This window comes from Eufriesea mexicana, unplaced genomic scaffold, assembly GCF_001483705.2.
Source record: "Eufriesea mexicana isolate 0111107269 unplaced genomic scaffold, ASM148370v2 scaffold994, whole genome shotgun sequence".
Lineage (NCBI taxonomy): Eukaryota > Metazoa > Arthropoda > Insecta > Hymenoptera > Apidae > Eufriesea > Eufriesea mexicana.
The window spans coordinates 375,422-400,385 of NW_016909129.1; the positions used below are offsets into that span (position 1 = coordinate 375,422).

General features: G+C 57.8%; 1 protein-coding gene across 1 annotated transcript; it reads right to left on the reverse strand.

Moving 5' to 3' along the window:
* Positions 1–3,160: 3,160 nt before the first annotated feature.
* LOC108547327 (T-box protein H15) lies at positions 3,161–19,639 on the reverse strand. The gene is made up of 7 exons (XM_017899796.1): positions 19,177–19,639; positions 19,006–19,086; positions 13,183–13,435; positions 11,078–11,351; positions 10,160–10,324; positions 4,124–4,200; positions 3,161–4,042 (listed from the first exon to the last, which is right to left on the reverse strand). The coding sequence occupies exons 1-7, from the start codon at positions 19,637–19,639 to the stop codon at positions 3,400–3,402; spliced, it is 1,956 nt and encodes a 651-aa protein (XP_017755285.1). The 3' UTR covers positions 3,161–3,399.
* Between the last annotated feature and the right edge of the window lie 5,325 nt (positions 19,640–24,964).

Consider the following 24,964-nt stretch of genomic DNA (forward strand, 5'->3'; position numbering starts at 1 on the left):
CTCGGGTGCGCGGATCCGCGTAGGTTCTGGCTGCGTTTGGTAGCCTACGGCACGCGAGTCGATCGACTGGAACGAGATTCGCGCGTTGCCGAACGATTCGAGAGGGTGGACGGGAAACGAAGAGTCTCGTTAGATCGGACTTAAGCGACATTCGAGCTACGGAGTCGGGAGAAGAAGGGCCGCACGGAGAGAGAGTGGCGTGCCACCCAACCGAGAGCCACGGGACAAAAGAAAACCGAGTCCTCGAAGGGCGAAACCCGAGCCGGCGCTGCTTCCTCCTCTCTCGCTTTCTCCGCTTCGCGCCTTCCTCGAGGAGACAGAGGCAGCTCTATTCGCTGGCTCGCTCGCGTGCACGACCTACCGCGCGACGTTCGCTAATCTCGCCAACGACGACGAGATAGGCGTACGCGTACGTAGCGCGCGGCGACGAGAAAAATCGAGTCGTCTCTGGGCACGGAATCGGAGCAGCACCGCCGCCGGGATTGAATTTCGACGGGAGCAGCGGGAAAATTTTGCCGGGTTCGGAAGAACGGACCGGGGACTTTGATCGGGGATAGCGAATACACCAGGCCCCGTATCCCCGGCACGCTCGTTGGCAACGCATCGGCAAATTAATTCGATCAATTAATAGGCGCTTGGGCGAACGCGCAACGCGGCACGCCGGCAGCGAGCGAGCAATTCGGAGGCTCTCGGGGTGGCCTGGTCGACCGGTCGCGCCACCGGTCACTCGACCGACCAGGCGACCGTCCGGCCGTCCAGCGTGGCAGCTACCGCTCTTACACCCACGCGAAACGATGCCCTGTGGTTCGCACCTACGTGCAACCGCGCGTACCTACCTTGCCGCCGCGTTTCGAGAGCCAATCGATACGGGTGCCATCCTCGCCACCGCCATTTTATTTCGCGGCAAGCCCTTTTTTACCCCTACCGCCGCCACCGCCGCCTCCGCCAACCCTCGTCCGCGCCAATTTTTAGACGCCAACGGAATCTAACGATCGCTTCCACCCTCTCCTCTCTCTCCCTCTCCTCCGCCCCTTCGAAATCCCTCATTTTTTCGCCCCGACAACCGCCGACGTATAGCAGCGGCCACGCGTATGGCTGTCCGCGTGGATGGTCCGGGAAAGCCGGAGGGAAAGCGAAAAAGCGTGGAAAAGAAGCGCGAGCGGTGGAAGGCGGTGGCCAGAGTAGGAGGAGCAGGAGGAGGCGAAGGAGGAGAAGGACGGTCCGCGGCAGGCAGCGTAATCTAAACGAGCGATCGGGATCCGATCGAGATCTGATAATCGAGTTGTTGGCACCTGTGGCAGCGGACATAATTAATGTCGGCTAGGTGCTACCGGCTGCCCCTCTCCCCGTGCTAGTCCTGCTCGTTAATTCCCGGCGGGACATTACCGAGTAAATTAGGCGAGCCAGCTTTCCTCCTCCCCTCTCTCTCTCGCGCTCCTTTCTCTCCCATTGTCGCAGACACGCTCGTGGCCTTTTCTTCTTTCCCTCGTTTTCTCCACTCCGCATACGTACGCACTTTTTCGCGGCCGCTTTCAGCTCGCGAACGCGGAATACACCAGCGGCCGTGCGTCGGTCAGGAAGTGGGCGTTCCATCGTCGGCATCCAAGAGTCGGAGAAAGAAGCGGGACAAAAACGGGAAGCAGAGCAAGAAGAGCGATAAGAGAAAAAGAACGGGATGATTATCACGGTCCGAGCTAGCAAGGCTCTCCTTCGCTACTCGGTCGAATCGAGGATAATCGACGATTTAGCCGACTCGCCGAGTTGAAAACGCGCTATCGAATGAATCGGAAGATCGGCAAAGAGTAAGGAAAAGGGAGCGTAAGGAGAAGCGAGTCGGAGGCGCGAAAGGAAGGGAAAGCTCGACGGAGAAGGTTTGGCGGCGTTTCTCGGCCCAGAGGAGGAAACCCGTCTTTCTCGCCGGGAGAAGAGGGTGAGCGACCGAGCAAAGCCGTTAATGTTTTGTGTATTCAAGAGCGTCGATGCGCGCATTCGCACGCAACCGGCCTCGACCTGGCCGGAGTCGGCCCGACTCGTCCAACGGTTAATGGCTTTATAATGCCTTCGTTTCGCATTAAAACGCCAACGGTGCTCGCCTCCGATTCGCCGATGTATTCCGCCTCCTCCTCTTCCCACGAGATTTCTCGCTCGGACGCCTTTCTTTTCCGCACCTTCCGAACCAACGTCCACCGCGATCGTCTCTCCCGCGAAGCGATACCGAAACATAGCCCGTTTCCCTCTCACGATACCGCGTAATTCCGGAGCTTTGTTCGTCCGGTCCGAAACCGTGGTACTCGGTTAACCGTGCAATGTCCGCGACCCGACCACAACTCCGCGTAGACTTTGCTCCACCGCCGCCGCCGCCTCCGCCGCCGATGACGACGACGACGACGACGGCCACGACCACGCGTCTTCCGGCGGACAGGTAAAAGTTGGCTTTTCACCGGAAGGGAGACAACGGCACCGCGACGCGTGTTATTACCGACGGATCGATACCCTCGCGGACGTGGTTTGTCGTCGCCACGCTTTCCAACGATTCGGCACGCGTTTCCGCGATGGAGACGGATGATTTCTCCTGAGGAAGGAACGGAACGAACAGGTAGCTATAGGCTCGGTACAAGAGTTTATTAGGGTTTATTTACAAGGGAGCAGCTTGCACAGCGATATTTTTTTATGCATGTTCGCAACACAAGCATCAACGATATAACGCTCTACGCTAACGCTAATCGCCGATACCGGCGACAATGAATCGTCGTTGCTTAAGCTATTCGCGGACAAGACGCAGAGCGCGTTCGCTTCGCTCGCGAACGCGCAATGTCCCGCTCTGCGTTTCTCCGCGTCGAGTACGGAGTCGAAACATAAATAACGATAACGATAACGATAAGTCGTGATACGAAATATACAACTTATGTTACACGAACGAAGTCGATATTACCTAGGTCTCGTGAATTCGTACGTATATATGTATAGCTATATACAGTAAAGGTCGTCATACGATTGATCGCTTAAAAATGCACGTACGTGCGGCCAGGGGATCCAGCAACGACCGTACCGTATATACAATGCTTCGCTTGCTTCTTTTCCCTCCTTCTCCTCCTTCTCCTCCTCTTCCTCTTCCTCTTCCTCTTCCTCTTCCTCTTGCTCTTGCTCTATTTTTCCGCTTGCTCTCTGCGTCCGCTATCGTCGCGCGTTCCTCCGTTACTCGATCGTGAGGGGAGAACCGTGGGGATGGATGGAAAAGGCGACGACGGTGGCAGCGACGGTGATCCACGACGATGGCCGGGCAACCGGGAAGAACGGCGCGAGATCGGGGAGAAGCGGAGCGAGTGGTCCCGAGGTGGTCGAAGAGAGGCGCCGTTGTTGGGAACCGAGGTTTGGAACCGCCGTGGCGGACGACGCCGACTACGACGGCGACAGATCCTGTGCGTCTCTGCCGAGGCTGTCAGTAGGAGAAGGTGTCGCCCTTCGCGACGGCGACGGCGAGAGCGACGGGCCGACCGGGGTGGAGGATTTCGGCGCGGTGGCCGTGTGATACGGAGAGAATCGATGGTGCGCCAGAGCCAAAGCCGAAGGGTAGAGAGGTCGCGGAGCCGCTGGCCCCGTGCTCGGACTCTGCGTGCTCGAGCCGGCCAGCTGCTGCTGTTGCTGTTGTTGCTGCTGTTGTTGCTGTTGCTGCTGCTGGTGATGCGCGGCCGCGAACAACGTCGGGCCGATCGACGAGGCCCACCACAGGTGGCCGAGCTGTTGCTGCTGCTGTTGCTGTTGCTGGTGCTGTTGCTGCTGCTGATGACTGGTGCCGGCGGACGACGCACCGGGATAGACCAGGGCCGCTGGCCCGACCAGCTGAGCGTACGGACTCACGGCGACCGCGGCCGCGGCCCGTAGCAGCATCTGCGACCTCGCGGCCCACAACGCCTTCTCCTCCAGGCTGAGATTGCCCACGGCGCCAGCCTGTAGCTGATCCATCTCGAACGGAAGCCGATGGGGAAACCTCAGCGATTGCTGTTCCGCCAACATCGACTCCATCGTCTCCCTGAAAGGGAAGCTGCTCGATTACGCGCGTATTCGCTCTCGAGACGTAATCGCGCGCGTGGATCGCGTCGCTCCGAACGCTCGCAACATTTACCTCTCAAAGTCGGTCAGCCGCGACGAGTCCCGGAACCCCTTTGCGAACGGATTACTGTCGATCTTCAGTTTCGTGATCTGAAACAGAAAGGTGAACGGGACGATTCGGTTTTATCGGTGCTCGATGGATCGCGGATCGAGCAGCGAATTCCGCCATTCCTCGCGGTTTTATCCCGTGGCCCCGGGGCCACGAGACGACGCCGACGGCTGCCGCAGCTCGCCTCGGAAATTACGTCACCGAGCGGCAACGACGCGTATCGGAAAACGGTCGGCCGTTTCGAAACGGTTCGTTCCATCGATCGAGAGTCAACGGCTCGTAAAATTAGAAGAGGCCGGGAAAACGATCCAGCGTCGAGCACGAAAAAAAATTCTCGCCGGAGAAAGCGCATTCTCTCTCTCTGCGTTCTCTACCGTGTGGAAATCCACCCCGATTCGTCCTCGCTAGCGGGGCCCGTCGTCGTTTCGTCCGTTTCGCGTTACGCTCGTACGGGGGCCACCCACGACGCGGCGGATGCACAGGTGGCATCGGTCAAAGTCTACGCGTCGAATTAGCTCGGGGTGACGAGATCCTTCCCGGTCGTTTGCTTCCGAAAAGTCGAGCCACGGATTTCCCTCCCTCCGACCCCTTCGTGTTTGATCGTTCGCGTTACGATTTCCCGTCACCCGATCGATCCATCGATCGCGGTGGGTTCATCTCGTCTTTCGACGAAGGAAACACGCGAGAGCTTTCCGTTTCCGAAGGGAAAGCCTCGAGATGGACAGATTAGAGGAAGGAGGGAAAGAAACGACGTCGCTCGCGACTTGACAGGGGCGAGAGGGGCAAGGAGAAAGAGAGAAAGAGAGAAAGAGAGAAGGAGAGAGGAAAAGAGGGTCGGTGTCGAGTGGGTGGTCCAATTACCCTACGGTTTCGCGCTCACGAGCAGCACGTGCAGCCTGGTAATAAGACTCTTTCGTTCAAAGCCGAGGCTAAGCCGCGCTAAGCCCGGAGCTGCCTCGGTTTTAGTTACGATTCCGCTGACATCATTAGCCAAACATCTGGCCCACCTCCGCCGTCAGCGTCGTCCTCGTCGTCTAGCTACTTGGACCGCGCGCGGCGGCGTCGTCGTCGTCGTCGTCGTCGTCGTCGTCGTTCCGCTTCGGTCTCCGCGCGAGCTTCTTCTTCCCCTCGACCCTACGCGCGCCATCTCGTCCGACCGACCGTACGTCGTTCCTTCCTCCGGCTGCTCGTTTTACGATCGCAACCGCGTTGCTAGTTCGCTCGTCTCGCGACCAGTTCCTCTCTCTTTGAAATCGACCCGCGCGCCCGCTACTTTGCGCCAGCCTTCCTCTCTTTGATATCGTGCAGCTCCTTTTGCGCCCTCTCCTTTTTCTCCGTCTCTATCCTCTATCCTCTATCCTCTGTCCTCTATCCGCGGCACCGGTGACGGACTCGACTCGCCACGCGTCTATCGCCTCGGCGGTCTCGCGACGAGCACCGATTAATTTAGCAACTCGACGCTCGGCTACGCGCCATCCCGTTCCTCCTATCCCGCCGAGCTCAAAGCGACGGAAACGCCACCGATTTCTCGCGCTTTATTATCTCCGCGAAAAACTACTCTCCTTCTCTCTCCCTTCTCTCTCCCTTCTCTCGATGGTCGATCGCGCGACTATCCCAGGAACGGCCACCGAGTTATACGATTTCGCTGACACGGTCCGACCGAGCCGCTTGGACCACTTCCCAGACCGATTTACAGCGTCCACGGTGGACGCGCTTCTCTGCTAACTTTGCCGTGATAAATCTTCTCACGCGCCTCTTTAATTTCGTTTCGACGCCGAATCATCGTCGGCGCGTATAAATCGTGGCAACCAGAGGCGCGCTTTCCGTCGGATATTTTACCCCCGTATCGGTCAGGATAGCGAGAATCGCGGAAGAAACACCCGACGCGCGAACAAAGTTCGTTGCTCTCTGTTTCTCTGGTTTCGGCGGACCGTTCGCCGCGTACTGTTCGGTGAACGATTCGGAGCTGTCAATGACGGGCGCACGAAACAAAGTCTGCCGCGGTACGTCACGCGATGTTTGCGAGTGTAAAATTTGCGCGTTTGCGACGCGCGAGAAACGAAAGGAGAGGAAACGCGGAGGGTCGATGGAAGCGAGAGAAACGCGGCGCACGACGGTGCGGCGCATGTCGTGGATGCGCATTGAAAGATACGCGGTTTTCGGGGCAGAAAGTAATTTTCAACGAAAACGAACAAAGGCGCGACTCGACGAACGCTGGCCTAAGGACAGATAGCGTTCGAGCATCGAACGACAGGTAGCCAATTACGTCCAGCTGCGGAGCGCCGATGAAAATTGAGAGAGAATTTGCGAACGCGGTGGGTGGGGTTGCTCCACACCCTTTCCCCCTTTCTCTCTCTCTCTCTCTCTCCCCCTTTCTCGGTTTCTCTCGGGACCGATCGGTTTCTCGAACCCGAGGGAATTTCGGCATCGGAGTTTAGGTCGGAAACGGCACGGCGATTCGAGTACCGCGGCGGCGAGCAACGTCTTTCCTCGCCGATGCGTCGTCGAACGCGTTCGAACGGAAGAGGAGGAGGAAAATGGGCCGACATTGGCTTGTCGAGTGTCCCGGTTCTGGTCCGCTCGCTCCCTTCGCAGAAGCTGCGCGAAATGAAGCCGTAGGTAATTGAAAGGGATGCTTTCGCACCCGGTCCGTTACTAATAATAGATTTAATAGAGACGCGCTCATCGAAGAAGGGGTCCCGCGCACCGCTATTTAGTGCCGGTTGCGCGCTGTCACGCTCCCTAGCGCGTTCCTCCTCTTGCTCTCTTTTCCAGGCCTTTTCTCTTTTCTCTTTCCTCCTGGTCGAAGATCCGCGCGCCTCGTCGCGGGCCGAATTCGCGGACGCCGAAGACGTTCGCGTCCTTCGACGTTCGACGAGATATCGAGACAGTGCCGTGTGCGTGCGCGTGTGTCCCGGTGGCCGTACACGCGCGTGTGTGCCAGCCGAACAGCCGCCAACGCGCACAGCCGCCGTGTGTGGTTTCCAGAGGGGCCTCCTCTTCTCCTCTCTCGCTCTCTCTCTCTCTCTCTCTCTCGCCTCTGTCTCATTTGAACGCGATTATTTATGTTTTCTTTCGTTCGTGCATGCCGACGCCGACGCCTGCAGCCACTAAAACCATCGACTGCTTCTTCTTCTTCTTCTTCTTCTTCTTCTTCTTCTTCTTCTCCTCCTTCTTCTGCTCCTTCGCGTCTTCCGCCATCTCCTCCGCCGCTGCTAGTTCCTCCTCTTCTCCACCTTCTGCTTCTGCTTCTGCACCCGTTCCACCTTCTTCCGCGACGCGATCATCGGCTCGTTTCTTCTTTCCGCGTCGTCGCCGCTCGGCTTCGTCCTCTCTGCTCTCCTTTCCCTCCTCTTCTCTCCGCGCCGCTCACGGTCGCTTCGCGCGGTTTTTCTCGGAATTCACGAAACGTGAAACGACTTAGCAGGCAGTTGCCCCCGTTTCAGCGGCGAGCAGCTAATTAGCCAAAGTATAAAGGCACAAAGTATAAAGATAGCGACGCGCGATTTATTGCCACGAGAATTTTCCACTGCGATGCCCGCGATTACGATTACTCCGCAATTATTACCAGAAGCCGTTGAAACCGCGTTTACTCCGCCATACCTCTCGTATCATCCCTCGCCCCCTCTTCGTTCGCCGTTTTCCTTCCCCCCTGCCGATTATCGTTCTACCGAAATCGCGAAACGAAGCGCGGCACGAGAAGCGTGTCCGTGACGTTTATCGCGCGTCGTTCAACGCCGACAGAGAGAAATTTACGAATCGCTGGCCGACGCTATCCTTCCAAACCTTTCTTCTCCTCTCCGGCCGACCGAGCGACCGATCGCGTGGCGAAAGCGTCGCGCTCGAGACAATGTCGCGCGACCCAGAACGGAAGAAATCGTGGTCCGTTATCTCTAGACCGGGTAATCTCTCTTATCTTTCCGCTGGAAGGGACGAGGGGAACGAAATCGGAGAAGAGGAACGATCCTCGGGACAGAGCGCGAGCGCGTGAAAAGCGAGGAAAGCCCGAAGAAAGAAGCCCGGCGCGACGGTAGTAGCGGACTTTGGATAACGACGAGCACGACGGTCGCGACGATTAGGAACGGCGGCGGTAGGATGGGGCGAGGGGGGAAAGGGGGAAGAGAGCGAGCGAAAGAGAGAAGGCAAGGAGACATCAGCTGGCGATAAGGAGCCGGCAGAACGGATGGAGAGGAATACCAACGGCGAGCGTGGCCAGAGGGAAGAAGAACGGCAGTTAGGTTATGAATTATGACGCGTGCGAGCGAGAAAGACGAATCGAGTCGGTGTTAGAGGTCGTTACGAGAGACTCGGGAGGGAGAGACAAGAGGAAGACAAAAAGCGTCCGCAACGATACGTAGTTCGTACTCGGGAAGTGGCTGGGAGGGAAAAAAAAGTTGGTCCCTGCTAAACGAGCCTACCCCGAGCACGATGACGAGCACGAGAAGCGCAACGAGGCCAACGAATAAGACGAAAGACAACACCGAGCACGATAACGACGCCCGACCGATGGGAGAGCCGCGAACCGCGACGAATGAATTTCGAGACGGCCGGCTAAACGAGCCACCGTCCCTGCCACCGATTCTTCGCTCCACGCCCTGCCACCCCGCTCCCTTTTTTTTCCTCCCGCGCGGAATCGCCAGCTATCGACCGACCATCGTCGCGCGTTCCCGATCCCGTGTCTCTTCTTCCAGCGCGTGTCGCCGATCGCGATAACGACCGGAGGCCAGGGGACAAAGAACACCGGGATACGAAAAAGGAGGAGGAGGGCGAAGGACATGCGCGAGGGCGAGAACAGCGGGAACGGAGGTTGACGGAAGACCTCGGCGAGGAGCGTGAGGAAGAAAAGGAATGGGGAAGAGAGAGAGAGAGAGAGAGAGAGAGATAGCCGAGTCGAGGTAATTGCCGGGGCATCTCTTCGCACCTCATCATCGTCATCAACGGCTCCGACGTTCACGTGGTTGTCGCGGACGACGAGGGTGGGTCGACCAGCGCGGACCACCCGTTAGCGCTTTGAAGCCGCTCCATTGCCTCGCTTTCCTCTCTCCCGCCTCGCTATCCCTCTCTGTCGCTGCATCGAAACGACCTCCACTCGGATCTTCGACTTTTCTCCCTTTATATTAAAGGAGAAACCACGGTGCACGTGGAATCGACGGAATCGCAAAACGAAAGAGCTTCGACTTTCTCCTTTGCCTTTCGTCTGCCGTCTTGTTCGGCAGTCGCGCGCGTTGGTCAAACGACCACGACGACGACGACGACGACGACGACGACGACGACGACGACGACGACGTGTTTCGCACGAACGGACAGAGGCAAAGGATCGCGATCGTGGTTGGGAAGGAAAGGAAGAAGGAGAGGAAAGGCGTCGCGTCTCTTTTGCCTCGGAAATCGGGTCTCGCGTCGTGCCGCGAGGCATCGCGACGCCCGTGGAATGCGAACGACCGCGAGTCGGACCACACACCAGGCGGTCGCTGCTAAACGACTATCGTAAAATACGATTGCGCTCTCGCCGTTCTCGCGCTCCGAACCGAGGAATCCGAAGTTGGACGCGCGCAAGAAGAATCGTCGCGAGGTTAAATCTACGGCCGGTTGTCGGCTAAATCGTCGCGTTCCAACGCGCTCGCGCGCGCTAGATTCAAAGCGGAGAGAACCGGCGTCCCGGCCGGGGGAAGCGACCGAAACGTACCCCGGTTATTTCAGCGCGCAGCTATACTCTGCCCGTTGGAGGCAAGTGGAAAATTCGCGGTGGTGGCGTGGCGCAAAGGTTCGATCGGTAGAGAGGAAACGATTATCCGGAGCGACGGGGCCGAGCAACGAGGAAACGAGGGAGAACCAGTCCCGGGGGCACGTGGGAGACGCGCGTTGCGTCACGGCGCGTGAGAAAAAACGCGAGAAAGGGTGGAAGAAAGATGGAAGAGGGGAATAATAGAGCGGCGGGACGGGGAACGGAAGGAAGAAAGGAAAGAGCGCCGTGGCGGTAGCGAGAAACAAAGCGAGACTTACGAGTTGATTCTGATAGGCGGTGACAGCGGTGAATATCGCCTCTGGGAATATGAAGGTCTTGTGAGGTTCCTTCTCGAGGTCCGTTATCGGCTTGGCCGTGCCCGAGTCCGGTCGCTTCACCAGGTGGATCCTCGGCTGATATTTGTGCATCGAGTTCAACACCAGCTGCAAATTGTTACGATTCGTGAGAGGATTTATATAGCGCGTCGGTATCTTCGTCGACGCGTTCGCAAATAAACCAAAGGCAACGCGAACGTTCCGCGCGTATCGTTTCGCCCAGGCACCACCGAGGCCGCTGCCGTCGTAAAACTCGCAAGCGTGCACACGCGCGCGCGCGCGCTCGTGCGTCAGCGCGCGTCACCCTCTCGACCGGTATCGGAATCGACCTTTTTCCGAGCACCGCGATTCGTCGCGTTTCTCGCGCGCGCTCCACCTCTTTCTTCCGACTCTCGTCTCTCTATCTATCTATCGCCCCGGGTAGACCGATAGATGGACGGATACGAAGGGATTTCGACGAGAGAAAAAGCGTATGAATTAGGAGCACTTTGCCCGTCTCGGACGTTCCTTCGCTTACGATTCAAAAGAATCACTTTGCCCTCGTCCGGCAGCGTGTAACGTTCTGAATACGAAATGAGTACCGTGAAGAACCCGTGAAGCCCACGATCGGGGTTCCTATTTACGTCAGTCATCCGATGAATCGAAAACTCTGCCGCTGCCGTCGACGTCGTCGTTGTCGTCGCGGAGAAATCCAGCACCGCGAACCGTCGCGACACAACGCGCCAGACCCTGTCTTGCCTTTACGTCGCTTCTCCGTTCTCGCGCGAAAATCCAACGAAACCAAACGGGAGGAGCGGAGAGGAGAGGAGAGGAGAGGAGAGGAAAGGGAGGAAAGCTTGGATCGGTGGCAAAGCTACTCACGTGCCCGTGCCTGTCCATGTCGTTGTTGGTGAGCTTGACTTTTTCGAAGGAGACGACCTGCTTTCGAAGCTGCTCGCCCGTAAAAGGCGAATCCGGGTGCACGTAGAGACGAGCGGGCGCCGGAGGATCGGCCTTGCCGGCTACCAGCCAGGAGCTTCTGTGATACGCGTATCGATACCTCTTGTTATCCACCGGAACGATGTCCATCAAAACCGCGTACCGACTGTCCGCCTTCAATCCGTTGAACGAGACTCTGCAAGTCGGGAACATTCTCCTGCGAAAGAGAGAAACGGAGAGGTGAGAAAAGGAGAGAAAGCGACGCGAAAACGAGATTCGGGATGGCCGTTAGAGGTGGAAGAAGCTGGAAGAAGCTGGAAGTAGCGCGAAAGATAGCGACGGATGATCGGTGGTCGAAAACCGTCCACGCCGATTTCAGGGTTAACGCGCTAACGGCGGACACCGAGGTGGTGGCAGGTTCGCGGGTACGAGAAGAAGCAGGAGGCGGAGGGGCGGAGAGGGCCAGAATCGAGGGGGCAGAGGATGAAGCCTGGCGTGAATGTTTTGCCTCGGAGGCCAAACATTAATACCGTGTCGGGCCCCCCGCTGCTCGACCACTAAAACGCGGGGACACCCGCCGATCTTATCTACGTCTTCTCCTCGGTCCTTGTCGACTCGGTATGCATTCATCCCGCCAGCGCCACGAGCGTGAGTAATGCTTTTATTTATCAAGCCGTCCTTTGTTAATGAATTGAACTCGCCTCGCGGGAGAAGCTAGCTAGCCTCTTCGATTCCACCTTCTACCCCCTGTGCGACCTCCTCACCCACGATCGAACCTCTAACCCCTAACTCGCTCTCGTCCCGGGAATCCTCTCTCTCCCCCTCACTCTCTCTCTCTCTCTCTCTCTCTCTCTCTCTCTCTCTCTCTCTCTCTCCGTTGCAAAAGGTAGGCCGCGTCGCGATCGAAACCGCGCGCGCCAGACGATTCTTTCGTCGACTCGACTCGACTTTCGTCGAAACTCTTCCATCGAAAAAGCTTCCTGGCGAATTTCCTCTCCTTCGAAAAACGTTCACGCCCACTTCTTGGCCGATCCGCTCGCGGACGCAGCGGGAGATCGGGGGCAGAGAGGGTCCCCGCGAGAAGGGAGAGAATCTCGTGGCCGTGGAGGAAAAAGAACGACGAACGAAACGCGTCGTTCGAGGGGGAAGGTCCCGAGTTCTGCCCTTCGAGTCTCGGCGAATAACGGGAAACAATGGAGAGGGTAAGGACCGGGGGCAGGGTAAGACGGCAGTGGGGTAGAAGAAGACGGTCACGTCGACGATGGTGGTGGAGGCGGAGGTGAAGGCGGATGTAGAGGCGGTTGCGGAGGTGGCTGCGAAGGTGGCGGCGGAGGCGGAGGCGGAGGCGGAGACGAAGGCAGTGGCGGAGGCGGAGGCGGAGACGGTGGCGGAGGGTGGCGCGCGCGGAAGGTGGTACGGGCGAGGGACGATAAGTTGACGGGTGAAGGGTGCGACGAGCAACGTCGCGGCGCAGATCTAATTACTAACGCGCGAGTAAACGCGCACTGGGGTAGTGGAACCCCTTCGGGAGTCGGCGAACATCGAGGAGGAGCACGGATGTTGCCGTCGTGGCGGGCAATTAGGCGCGCGTCCGCCGCGTCGCTCTCGTCCTTTCCTCTATCTCTCCACCCCGTCTTTCTCCTCGTCTTTCTCCTCCTTCAGCCCCGGCATCTCTCGATAACGTTACCTAGTCCGATTCCGTTCCGTTCTCGCGAAAACCTCCGTCTCTCCGTCGTCGTCGTCGTCGTCGTCGTCGTCGTCGTCGTCGTCGTCGTCTGCGAATCGTCCGGTATCGTTCTCGCTCGTTCGACGTCGTCGTTTCGTACGCGAACGTTCAAACTACCAGGCGTTCCACGAGACGAACGAACGGCCGTGAATCGTGGTTAATTAAACCCGAAGAAAAACGAGAAAAGTGGGAGCAAGACGATTTCCGAGACCCGATGTTCTTTCTCGGTAAAATCTCTGTAAACCGGCACGATTCGCTCTTACGACACAGAACCGAATAATTACGACGACGCCCGGCCACCGTTTTGTTCGCGAGAGCTTACCTGCCGGTCTTCGTGATGATCATTTCGGTGCCCAACTCGTTGAATTTGTCCCAGAGATCTTTCGTCTCGAGGTGACACACCACGTGTCTAAGCTCTTCGCAGTTGGACCGTTCCTGAAGGAGGGGGTTGACGGGGGACGCCGCTTTGCCGCTGGTACTTCCGGCGTCGTCCGTCTCCGGGTCGTCCTCCGCGACGATCGCTTCCTGGATCGCCGGAGCGCCGCGGACCACGCCAGAAACGCTCGGTTCCCTTTCTGAAAGGTGCACACGCGACACAGATAATTAAGATCCGTTCAAGAGCACGTCCGACGACCGAAAGGGTGGAAAGAAAAGTTTCCTTTCGATGCCTCGACGACCGGAAACGAGACTCGACTCTGGCCGATCCTCCGGATGATTAACGACGACTCGAGCCACTCGAGTCGTTTTCGTCGAGATTCCGTCACCGACGCGTATCTTTCGTCGACGTCGCGCGAGTTTGGCGCGTAGAAGCACGAAACCTCGGACCGTAGATAACGCGACGAGCGTTGGAATAAAAAGAGAAGGCGACAACGGATAAATCGATAGGGTTAGAAATCTCGACCAGGGGCGCGGATAATCTCGTAAATATCTGCCGGCGTATGGAAAGGCTGCCGGCTGCGAGCGGTGAACGCGGGTCACGAGGAAGAAGCTAGCATCGCGAAAGAAAATTGCCGTTATGCCGAGTAGTAATTCGCGGCTAATGTCTGGCGACCCGATGCAACCTGTCGCGGCACGACATCCTCCGTGTCGTCCTTGGGAGAACCGACTACCGCGACCACGATGAATTTCGTTTTGCCGGTAATTAGCGGTCTCCTCGATCGTCCGGATTTCGACAGAGATCGCGTAACCGTGGTCGTCACGCGACACCCGCGCGAAAGGAACGCGCGGACCAACGATCCACGAGGATCGTAATTTACCAAGCGCGTTCGCGTAATTAATCGATACCCGGGGATTTTCAAGGTTCGTTTGTTCCGCGTTTCGTACAACGTCGTTGGGGGCTATAGACCACCGTGATCAAACGCGCGCGACTAATTCTCCCTCTTTTTCTCGCTTCCTCCCTCTCGACGTTCGTTAGAACGAGCCGGTCGCGTCTTCCCAGCCAGGATAATAACGACGCCGCGGTAGCGGCTGCTAAAGGATAATTATCCACTTACGACGGAGGTTGCTTTAGTTTAACGTTATTATCCCGACCGACGCCGACCAAGTGGCAGCGGTTCGTGAAATTATAATCTTTCCGGGCAACGCGAACCGGCGAATAGTCTTGTTTGCTCCCGCGCGGATAGCTCTCGCATCGGTTTTCAATTTGTCTCTTCCCGGCTGCAATTTCCGAAATTGGATGCCGTTCCATCGCGAAAACGGCGCGCGCGTAAACGCGCTCGATCCCGCAGGGATAGTTCGCTCGTGGCCCGCTCGTTACGACTCTGCCCGAGGATGTTCGAAATTCGTTAGAGGGGCGGCGAGGCGGCCAATTTCTCTCGCTCCAGTCATTCTCCGGGCATAATCGATCGATAGTCGCGCAGTTCGACACGCGCGTTCTTCCTTCCTTCCTTCCTTGCGTTATCTCGCGGTATTGTCCGACTCGCGAAAACCGATACGAGTTTGCCGAGACGGAACGACCCCCCGCGAATAACGCCCGTGAAATACGTACGTCGGTTCGTAATTATTTCGTCGCGGACGAAACGATTCGCGATTAACCTAGTCGCGTTAAACGCGCACGCCCTGCAAATCCGAGTTATCGCGAATATATTGATAACGAACCTCGGGCCGTTCGCTTCGGCGACTACTCTCGTGGCAGATCTTCCGCGTCGATACCTCTACAGCCGTGTATTTCACTTAACGCGGCGCGCTTAAAAATTACTTTCGCTCGTTAAAACGATTCTCTTCGCTCTCGGGGGAGGAAAAAAACCGATCGCTGCGCCAGCTGTCCTGTTCCGGGCATCTCCTTCCCACTTCCTGCGCCTCCTCTCCCGCGTATTTCACCCTCTCGTCGCGGATCCAAACGGAAGCGTTCCTCTACCGATCGATCGAGTTTCAGGCGAATCGACGTCCCTCCGACCCACTTCCGGCGCGGCTTTTCCACCGCGTTTCTACACCGAGGTACCAAAGCGGACGCAGCGACGCTCGTGGAGCCGCGGTCGGTGGAATAACACGGGGTGGAGGAAGGATAGAGCGGAAATGGCGGCGACGGAAGCAACGAGGGAGGCAGCGAAAGCGACGTAGGCGGTGGCGAGGCGAAGGTGTCGCGCGAAACGCGAATAACTGTTTAAGCGGGAATTTTCGCGAGACCGTAGCGGCTAATTGGCCGGTCAGGGAACGTTGGCGCGATGTGTGGTCTGTCATCCGCGTATTTTTATTCGACACGGCGAACGGCGGTGTTAAACGACTGACGAAACGGATGACGAGTCGCCGGAACGGTTCGTGGCTGCGCGTCTGCCGGTCGGAGCACGAGTTTCGTCCGAGTTTACGACCGACCTCGTCAAGTGAGTTACGGTTGCGAGTGCACGACGCACCAGCGCGCCGCCGGATCAAAGAGGCAAAGGAGGACAGATTGAAACGCGTCCCACCGCTAATGTCCTCCCACGAGATCTACGAGAACCTCCAGTCTTCCGTACCATCCACCCCCTCTCGCGTTCTTGCGTCACGCGTCGCGAGCTCAACGCGCCTCGCGTCCACCCGAAACCACCACGCTCCTTTCAAATTTTCTCTCGCACCTCCGCGCGTTCGCCTCTATCTTTCTTCGTTCCATCGATTCGCTACCGATAAAGGCGCACAGTCCCGCCGCGTCTGGCGAAACGATCGCGAAACGCGCGCGACGGCGTTAAACCGTGTCGCGATTGTTCGACAAACAAGATATCCGCGTTGATAATCGGCCGAGTTGCCTGTTATCGATCCATCGGACATCGGTCGGTCGGTCGGCCGGTCGCGGATCCGATTTCCCTTGGAAATCGAGATCTCGGCAAGGAGAGAGGAACGACTAGCCGGGATTTTCGCAGGAAAAGGCGGAAAAATTAGCCGATCGAGATTTTCCACGGTCCCCGGTTGCCAGCCGGTTACACAGGCCACGTTAACGCGTTATCTGATCGCGACGAAGAGAAAGAGAGAAAGAGAGCGAGAGATAGCGGTCGATCGATCAATCTGTCGACAGGTAATTAAAAGAGGCATTTTGTTTGTTCGCGAAAGGTAAATTAATCCGGCTGTGACGAGATATACTCGTTCTTTGGATCGTGTCCGACGGAATTCCCACGCGACCTTCTACTAGGCCCTCCTATCGAAACGCGCAACGATTTCGTCAGCCGCTCGACGACGCTCGATCATCATCGGGCAGGTTCGCGACGAGCCACCGCCGCTAACGAACCTTGTTTTCGCCTCGTATTTCAAACGACGTCGTTTGCGCGCGCGCGCACGCACGCAAGCGCGACGACATCCTCGACTAGAGCGACGAAACCGTGGCGATTTCGGCGATACCGGTTCCACGTGGCCGACAACGCTCGCGTTCACCGTCATCGGGAATCACCGTCATTTTTCCCTCCTTTCTAGTTCTCCCGGTTCTCCGCTTTCCACTCGCCGACCACGCACGCCGATCGAAAAAGGTTTTACTCGAGCAACGACGCGCGATGCGATATTCCGGCTGAACGAACCGTATCGCCTCGTTTCGCTGACCGTATCCTCTGTCCGTTCTCCACTACGTGCAACGCGCGTACGTACGCTTACCCTATCGACTCTGTCCTCGCGATCGAAAATTATCCGCGACGCGATCCGTTGATACACCGTTTTGATAGAAATCGAACAACCGTTTCTTCTCTGCCTCCCCCCTTATCGATATCGCTTATCGTCTATCGCCTCGTGAGATCTCGATCCACGCGAATACCCGCGAGTGCGCGAGAAGCGATCGGGCTTTCGGCTAGAAAGATCGACGGGAAGATGGAAGGGAAGAGGGGAGGGAAAAATAGAGCGAGGTACGGCGACTAGCGGCGCGTCGGGATCGCGGCTGCATCGTTGCAACGGTAAACTGGTTCGAGTGGGCGTCCACGAAATCGCGTGTCGTTCGACGACTCGTTGCACAACGCGCGTAATACGTCTATCGACCGCGTGATTTTCGCGCTTCGAGGTTCAACGTTTAACCATCGCCGTGCGATAAGCCGCCCGCGACCACCTTACCTCCGCGACGTTATCCGATGCTTCGAGATCGATACCGTTCGCCAAACGATCGCTGTCGCCGCGTATCTCCAGCGTTATCCCGCACCTCGGACCGTGTCGCGATCTCGTTTCCGCCTTCGACCAGCGGACGTGCCCGCTGCCGTATCGAGGATCGCGACTCGACGAGTCCAGGGAATCCTAGTTTCGCGCTTAACCGAGTCGTCGGTTATTTATTACGGTTCACGCTCGGACGAAACCTTATACGTCGGTGTAAAGATTCTTTTTCGTCGTCGGTGACCACGCGAGAACGAGCTACCGTTCGCGTTCGTAGATAAACGTCGAATCGCGGTTTTTAAACGGTCGGACGACGGTTCGCGAAAACGACGGGCGTCGAGCTGCGTCGCCGTCGTCGACGAAAGACCAGCAGAGTCGAGGATGGCGGAATATCGGCGAACGCGGCGAGGATAATTCGTGGTCGGTTTAACGAGTCGCGAGTCGGGGATTAGCGATTTATTTAACAATTTCGAAGGCAAAGCCTGCCGGCGGAGCGACGAACTAGGTGGCTGGAGAACACACGGGAGCAGAAGGAGGCGGAGGAGCAGGCGTTGGAGGAGGAGGAAAAGAGGAGGAGGAGGAGGAGGAGGTGGTGGAGGAAGAGGGGGTGGAGAAAGAGGAGAGTAGTCGCGCGTGTCCAACACACGTGCACGCACACGAGAGCTCGGTCGATTCATCGCGCCGTTTACCCAAGTTTATTTGGGAACGACGGTCCGTTTCCGTGGGTGAATTGCACCGTGGCCAACCGTAAATTTCGTCCGCGTAGAATCTTCGTGGGCGATTATTCGCCGCGGGCGTCCAAGATACGCGATGATGAAACCAAACACCGTCGAGTCTCGTTCGGACGTCTGGCTGGGCAAAGCAGCCACGGTCGTTTCCAGAATTCCGATGAGACACCTCACCTGGCTGCGCGAAACGGCCGTTTCTCGCCTGGCGAATTAACGCGCGCCCCGATCCGAAGCCGGCTACACGCCGTTTCATTCACAATCTTCTCCGCTAAATAATTCATTAACCGCGCACCTCGCTATTCTCTTCTTTCTCTTTTATTCCCTTTTCGTCCTTCGAAAGCTAACGTCTCTCGCGATCGAGATTAATCGCGGCCCGACACCCGCCAACCCTTTGCTGCAACCATCACCGCCAATCACAAACCGCCATCGTCCTCGTCGTTTTTATCCTCGACATCTTCGTCGTCGTCGTCGTCGTCGTCGTCGTCGTCGTCGTCGTCGTCGTCGTCTTTCGCCAATGTCCACGGCCGGTATCTCGTTTAAAGTGGCGGGTTGCTCGAGAAAAGAGAGAAAAAAGGAAAAAAAAGAAAAAGGAAAAAAGGGAAAAAAGAGGAAAAACAACGAAACGACAACGGCCGGCCGATAAGGGATAATAGACGGGATCGGTCTTTCGGCCATCTTTTTTGCCCGTGGAAAGAAACGACGAAACGGTAGTGGTCCATTACGAAGGGGATACCATACGAAACGATCTCGTTAACAGGGCCTAGGTTGATAGGCAAAAAAAGAAAAGCCTTCCGTCGCGTCTGCTGGCCCGATAACGACCTATCGGATTTCTACGTCGATTCCGTTGCTCGATCGCGGAGGAAAAGAAGGAAGGAAGGAAAGCTCACCGTGTTGATGCAATTTCCCGCCGCCGACGGCCTGTTGCTGCAACTGCCGATGATGATGAGGTTGCTGCAATTGCTGTTGCGTTTGCAGCTGCAACGGTTGCTGCTGTTGCTGCTGCGACGGCGAGGTTTGCGATTGTTGCTGAGACTGTTGCTGCTGCTGCTGCTGCTGTTGTTGCTGCTGCGACTGCTGCGTTTGCTGCTGCTGCTGCTGCTGCTGCTGTTGCTGCTGTTGCTGCTGTCTAGAGTCTCGGGCCATGATGGCCGCGATGCTAAAGTCGGTGGCGCATTGACGATTGGAGTTGCAGTTGTTGTTCAAGTTGTTCAAGAGGCTGCTGTTGGGCGAAGGGCTGGAGCTCTCGTCGCCGTCGTCGCGCGTGCAGCCGGGCGACAAACCGGTGGAAACCGCGGAGGCGGCGGCACCCTCGGTCTGCATTTTTCTTCCCAAAAACAGATGTCGAGATTCCTCGTCGTCCTCCTCGCTGCCGGCACCGCCGCCGCCGCAGCCGCCTCCTCCGCTTCCTCCACCGCCACCGCCGCCGCCGCCGCCGCCACCACCGCCACCTCCACCACCGAAAGAAGACAGCGTCAATCCGTTTCTCTTCCTGCCGGCGAGACCTCGCGACTCCAGCAACATCACCTCGCGCTCTGCTTTCCGAACCACGCTCGTCTGTCAACTATTATCGAGAGGAGATCGGTCTGTTCGTTTCGAAAACAGTCGTTACCCCGCCGATCCTCCGAACGGAAATTCTCCACATTCTCCCGGACGGTGCGACGAACGTCGGACCAACGACGAGCGTCGCGTGCGTCCCGGCGATCCAACGATCTCGCGGCCGCGATTCCGATCGAACGACCGAGTGGATGGCGTCCTCGACGATCGAGATCGTTCTCACCGGATGTAAAGCACGTCTGGCCGATGAAAGGGTGGCCGGACTCGAGTCTCGACGGTCGTGGACCGCGGGGTTAAGTCGAGCGTCGAGGTGCGCGACGAGGCGCGCGCATCGCCACGATCACCGGGATACGTCGAGTCTCCAGCTGTGAAAAACGGCGGGCAAACCGGACCGGAGCGAGGATTCACGCGTAACGTCGACACACTTTTCGCGATACGCTCTCGATACCCCGTCGCGACGACGACGACGACGACGACGACGACGACGACGACGACGAGGAGGAAAGGACGACGTCACTGTCTCTGGCGAAGGTTGGCTTTTCCGATCGGGTTTTTCGCGTTCTCTCGTGATCGGCGTGGAACGTATCGCGTTAGCGCGCGCGCGCGCGCGCACGATATCGGGACCGCGCGCGTATGGAGTGTCGGAGCGTGGAGAACGCTCGAGTCGAGCGGAGAGCGCGGACAGAGCGAGAAACGAGAGAGCGACCGGTTGCCCGACAGACTGACCCGCGCCACCGGCGGCCGGCTTCTCGTTTCGGCCCCCACCCCCGACGCTCCGCGGCTCGCTCGAGCTCGATCGTCCGCGTCGCGCGGCGAGACACGGGGCGGCGGGAGAGATCGCGCGCCACTCCACGCTCGGGGTGAGAGACGACGATGGGGCCGGACCAAGAGGGAGAAAAGGCGACGCCGACTCGGTAGGCGGTTCCCTCCAGCCAAGCTCCGCCCGAACGATCAGCACCCGGCCCCGCCCGCCGTCTCTCTCCTCCTAGGAATTCGCCGAGAGCTCCGCGACCACCTTATTACCGCTTCCGTCCTTCTTCCCCGTTTCGAGGTATCGCGATCGCCAACCGGCAGCCAGCTGTCTTTCCACGCGCGTACACCCGCGTACCGTCGCTTTACGCGCGTACGCCAGTCCACGCTACTACGCGCCAATTTCGCCCCGCGCTCCACCTTTCTTCCTTCCTTCCTTCCTTCCTTCCTTCCTTTCTTCCATCCTTCGTCCTTCTTACTTTCCGCTCTCTCCCGCCTTTTCACGTTCTCCATCCGCCTTTCCACGCTCGCCGTTCGTCCTATCCAGCCGTTGATTCAGAGATATCACGATCGTCGGGATCGCTGAAACGTTACCCCGATCGCCTTACCAACCGGTACGACGTCGACCGTCAACGACGACCGTGGCAGCGGGTGCAACACCGCCGGTCGTACCAGTGCCGCCGGTAATGGTGCTGCCAGTGTCGTCGCTGTTGGCGGCGGTGGTGGTGGTGGTGGTGGTGGTGGTGGTGGTGGTGGTAGCTACGGCGATGGCGGTGGCGGCGACGTGCCGGTGGTGGTGGCGATGGCGGCGGTGTTGGTGGAGGCGGTGGTGGTGGCGGCGACGAGGATGGCGGTGGCGGTGGGTGGCGATCCTGACGGCGGCGGCGGTGGCGGCGGCGGCGGCGACAGCGACAGAGATGGTGGTGGTCGTCGCGAACCGTACGTGCCTCCTCCTCTTTTGCGGTTCTCCGTTGTTCCTCTTACCTTGGACAACTCTTTCTCCTCGTCCAGCAGCCGAGCCGTTTCGTTCGATCGTCCTCTTTTCTCCCGGCCAGGTTGCTACTTTCGGCACGGTCGGCCTCCCGTTTCTCTCCTCGAGCTTCGAATGCCCTCTCGCGCGAGCTCCGTGCGGACGAGTAAGCGAGGAGGGTGGTACGGCATTATGGTTCGGTACGCGGCATCTAGCCACAGCAGCTGCCATTTTTTCTTACGAGAGGGGGCAATTGCTGACAGGGACCACCGTTTTCCTCTCTTCGTTCTTCCACTCCCCTTTCCCTCTCTGTCCGTCCCCGTGCCTCGCTCTTTCTCTCTCTCTCTCTCTCTTCCCATAGGTCGCCGGTTTCTCGCGCGACTCTGCACAGTCGCGCAATTTATCGTTTTACTGGCGGAGCTTTAAACGCGAGCGACCGGTAACGCCGGTGGGTGGTTAGCTGCTCGGTCGAAGCTCGCTAAGCATCGCAGCTAGCTCGGTGCTTCGTTCTTTCGTTCCTCGTTCTTCCTTCGGTGGATGCTTTCGTAGGGTCGATCGTGGTTGGGTGGAGACGCGAGGATTTCGCGCTTCGCGATGCTTCGCAACCCTCCTTCTCTCTCTGCACCCGCGCTCCACGAATCGTCGCCATCGTCGCCGCCGTCGTCGTCGTCGTCCGTTTCACCCGCGCGTACTCGCGAAACGTTAATAATCGGACACGCGGGCGATACGGAGGGGCCACGGATCAGCGCGAGACGCGAGCGGTTAACGAAGACGCGGCGAGTTCGAAAATAAGAAGCTCCTCGAGAGTACGAAGTTACGCTCCGGGTGGTGGGAAGGGAGCAGATTGCTCCGGATATTATTATAATAAAGCAGGAAATTGCCTTGCGCGCTAAATACGTAGGTAGCGATACGTGTATCGCGCGCGATATCATCGGCGGATTATTGTAATTATACGCTTTAACGTGTAGAAAAAACGGGCCGCGATATCATTACGAGTTAGAAATTTCACGCGATTCAATTCCGTTATTATCCGCGAAAGATAAATATTATAATTCTCGAGCGAACCGCGGCGATAGCGGCACGATCGGTTCGTGAAATCGAACGAAACCGTGCTTCCTCCCTCGGCCGCTCTCCTCGCCGCCCTCTCGCCCCCCCCCCCTGCCCCGCACCGCCGCTTTCCTCTTATCCGTGTAAAATCTTTTCGCCGCGTGCGAAAATTCGAGTCTCGTCGCCTTATCTCGACCCTCTCGCTCTGTCGGGTGCCGGTCGGCCGGTCGGTCGAGCGGTCGTTCGGTCGAGCGAGAAATCGGCTACAGTCGCGTCTCCGCCGACCGTCCGTTTCTAATTACCGTTGTTCGTAACACGCGATCTCGCTCGTAACGCGGCGCACGGCACAAATACGTTAATTGCCCTCGGAATCGGTACGCTCCGGCAGACGCGCGATAATTAAACGTAACGACTTCGTTAGGCGAATCCCGACGCGGCATCACTGCCGGTTATTACGACGCGGAGGCTGCCAACCCTCGCGCTGGAGCGCCGCAGCGCCTTTTTTCCTCGAGATCGAAGAAAGATGGCGATCGAGGAGAGGAAGAAATTACGCGAGGTTAGCAGCGACGTCGCGTCGTTTCGTTACCGCCGGCGCCTCAAAGGAGAAGCCGCTACGGTATCGCTTCCGGTCGTTTAAAACCTTCCTTTTTATAGACGAACGACTCGCGGGTAGCTCGCTCGTGCGCTCGCGCGCCCATGCGCCCGACCAGTTATGGCCGACGACGTTACGATCAGGTGAATCCGTTTCGTACTCGCGGCCCAACGAAAACCACTTCAAAGGGTCGCGTGGAAGCAGAGATCGTTCTCGTACCACGCGACTATGTATCTTTGGATACGTTATTACGGCCGCTGCGTTCTCGCATCCAGATATATTTAGTCGTCAAAAGCGCGCTAGCTATCGACCGTTCGTTTCTCCCTTTGTATCTCCGACGTGGGATATCCGATATAGAATCGGCGTCCGAACCAACGGCGGATCCGCCAGAGAATTTCTCTAGCCCGCGATCCAAGAGTTTTCGCGGCGATTCGGATCCACGACCCCCGAGGATCTCGACGAATAGATCGGACCCGCGATCGCAGACGTTTCTTCGCCTACTTGGTCGTTCATCGACGGACCTCCCAACGGATCGACCGACTTCGCCACTCGGTCGCCACGATTCCTCCTGCGAGTCGGTGCCGGTTCGTTTGGGGAGAGCTCGTAATCTGCTTAGCCTGACGCTGATCCGGACAAATCGCCGCGCGGTTACGCGGCACTTATTCTCGGCTTTCGATGCTCTCTGCTTCTACGTTTTGTCGTACACGAATCTGATCGATGACGGTGCCGATCTCTCCGACACCGAATCGGAAGAAGACTCGTCACGATCCCGAGACGTCGATCGTTTCGGCCCGAATCCATTCCCCGGTGAACGCGCGCGTCGCGTTACCGCGAGCTCGCGAGCAATCCTTCCAGCAGCAAAGATTTCAGTCGGCGTCCGATTAATTTCGCTTCGGGTGGTCGCGCGTAGTTCGGCAATCGCGCGAATACCGCGGATACGAGCCTGTAAAAATCCCTCCGTGGAAAGACGGAGGGTTAATTGAAAGTCGGTCCGCTGGAAACCTGGCCAATTTTCTTGCGGGATATCGGCTCGAAACCGCTTAATCGCTCGACCACGCAAGTGCCACCGATCTACACGGCTATGCCGAGCGTAGCCGTGGGGCGAGGTACTTGCGAGAGTCCCGAGAGCCAGACGGAGAGGAGCGGAGAGAATGGAAAGAGTCGAAAGGAACAAAAGGATGATAGTTGGCAGCCAGAAGCCTGTCGGATAATCCGAAAATCGATGGAGAGACAGGAACGCCTATTAGACGGTGGTTTGCCAAATCCAGATTCGTCCCTCGACCCCTGACTCGCGACTTTTCTCCGCGTGTCTTTCGCGTTTCTCTTCCGAACCCGCGATTTACCGGTGTGCACGCATGTCCGTAGCAGCGCAGGTGGAACGGAACGATTTCGGAGTAATCGGTCAGAGGCGCTTTCTCCTTCGAGTTTCGCGAAGAATGCCAGTCTCTCGGAAATCGCGCGGAATCGAGAGCGACGGTGTAACCCCTAAACGAATAGAACGAAATGGAGGGAACGAAGGAAGGGAAGGAATGGAACGGAAAGAAAGAAGAGGAGAGATGGAAAAACGGAGGAGGCCGTTGCGCTATCCCTCGGGACGAATATGATGTAAATAAATGATGAGCTGCCCCTAAGGGAGTGGATATTAGAGTGGGGGTAAGAAGTGTTATGAAACATAATTAGCGGCCGCCGCCACTGACTCGCGATGATTACAGGGCGGTGAGCAAAGGTCCTGGCGATGGAGAAGGGAGCCGATGCGGGATAGATTTCCTGACTGGCTACGAGCTACCTTCTTACCTTCCTAACGCGTTCGCGTCCCTCTGCACACGCGCGCGTTCCATAGCGTCCATGTGGTCGCCGACCGCACACCCATGCGCCGAACCCTAACCCACTCTCTCTTTCTCTCGACGTCGACTTAGCTATCGAACTACACCCA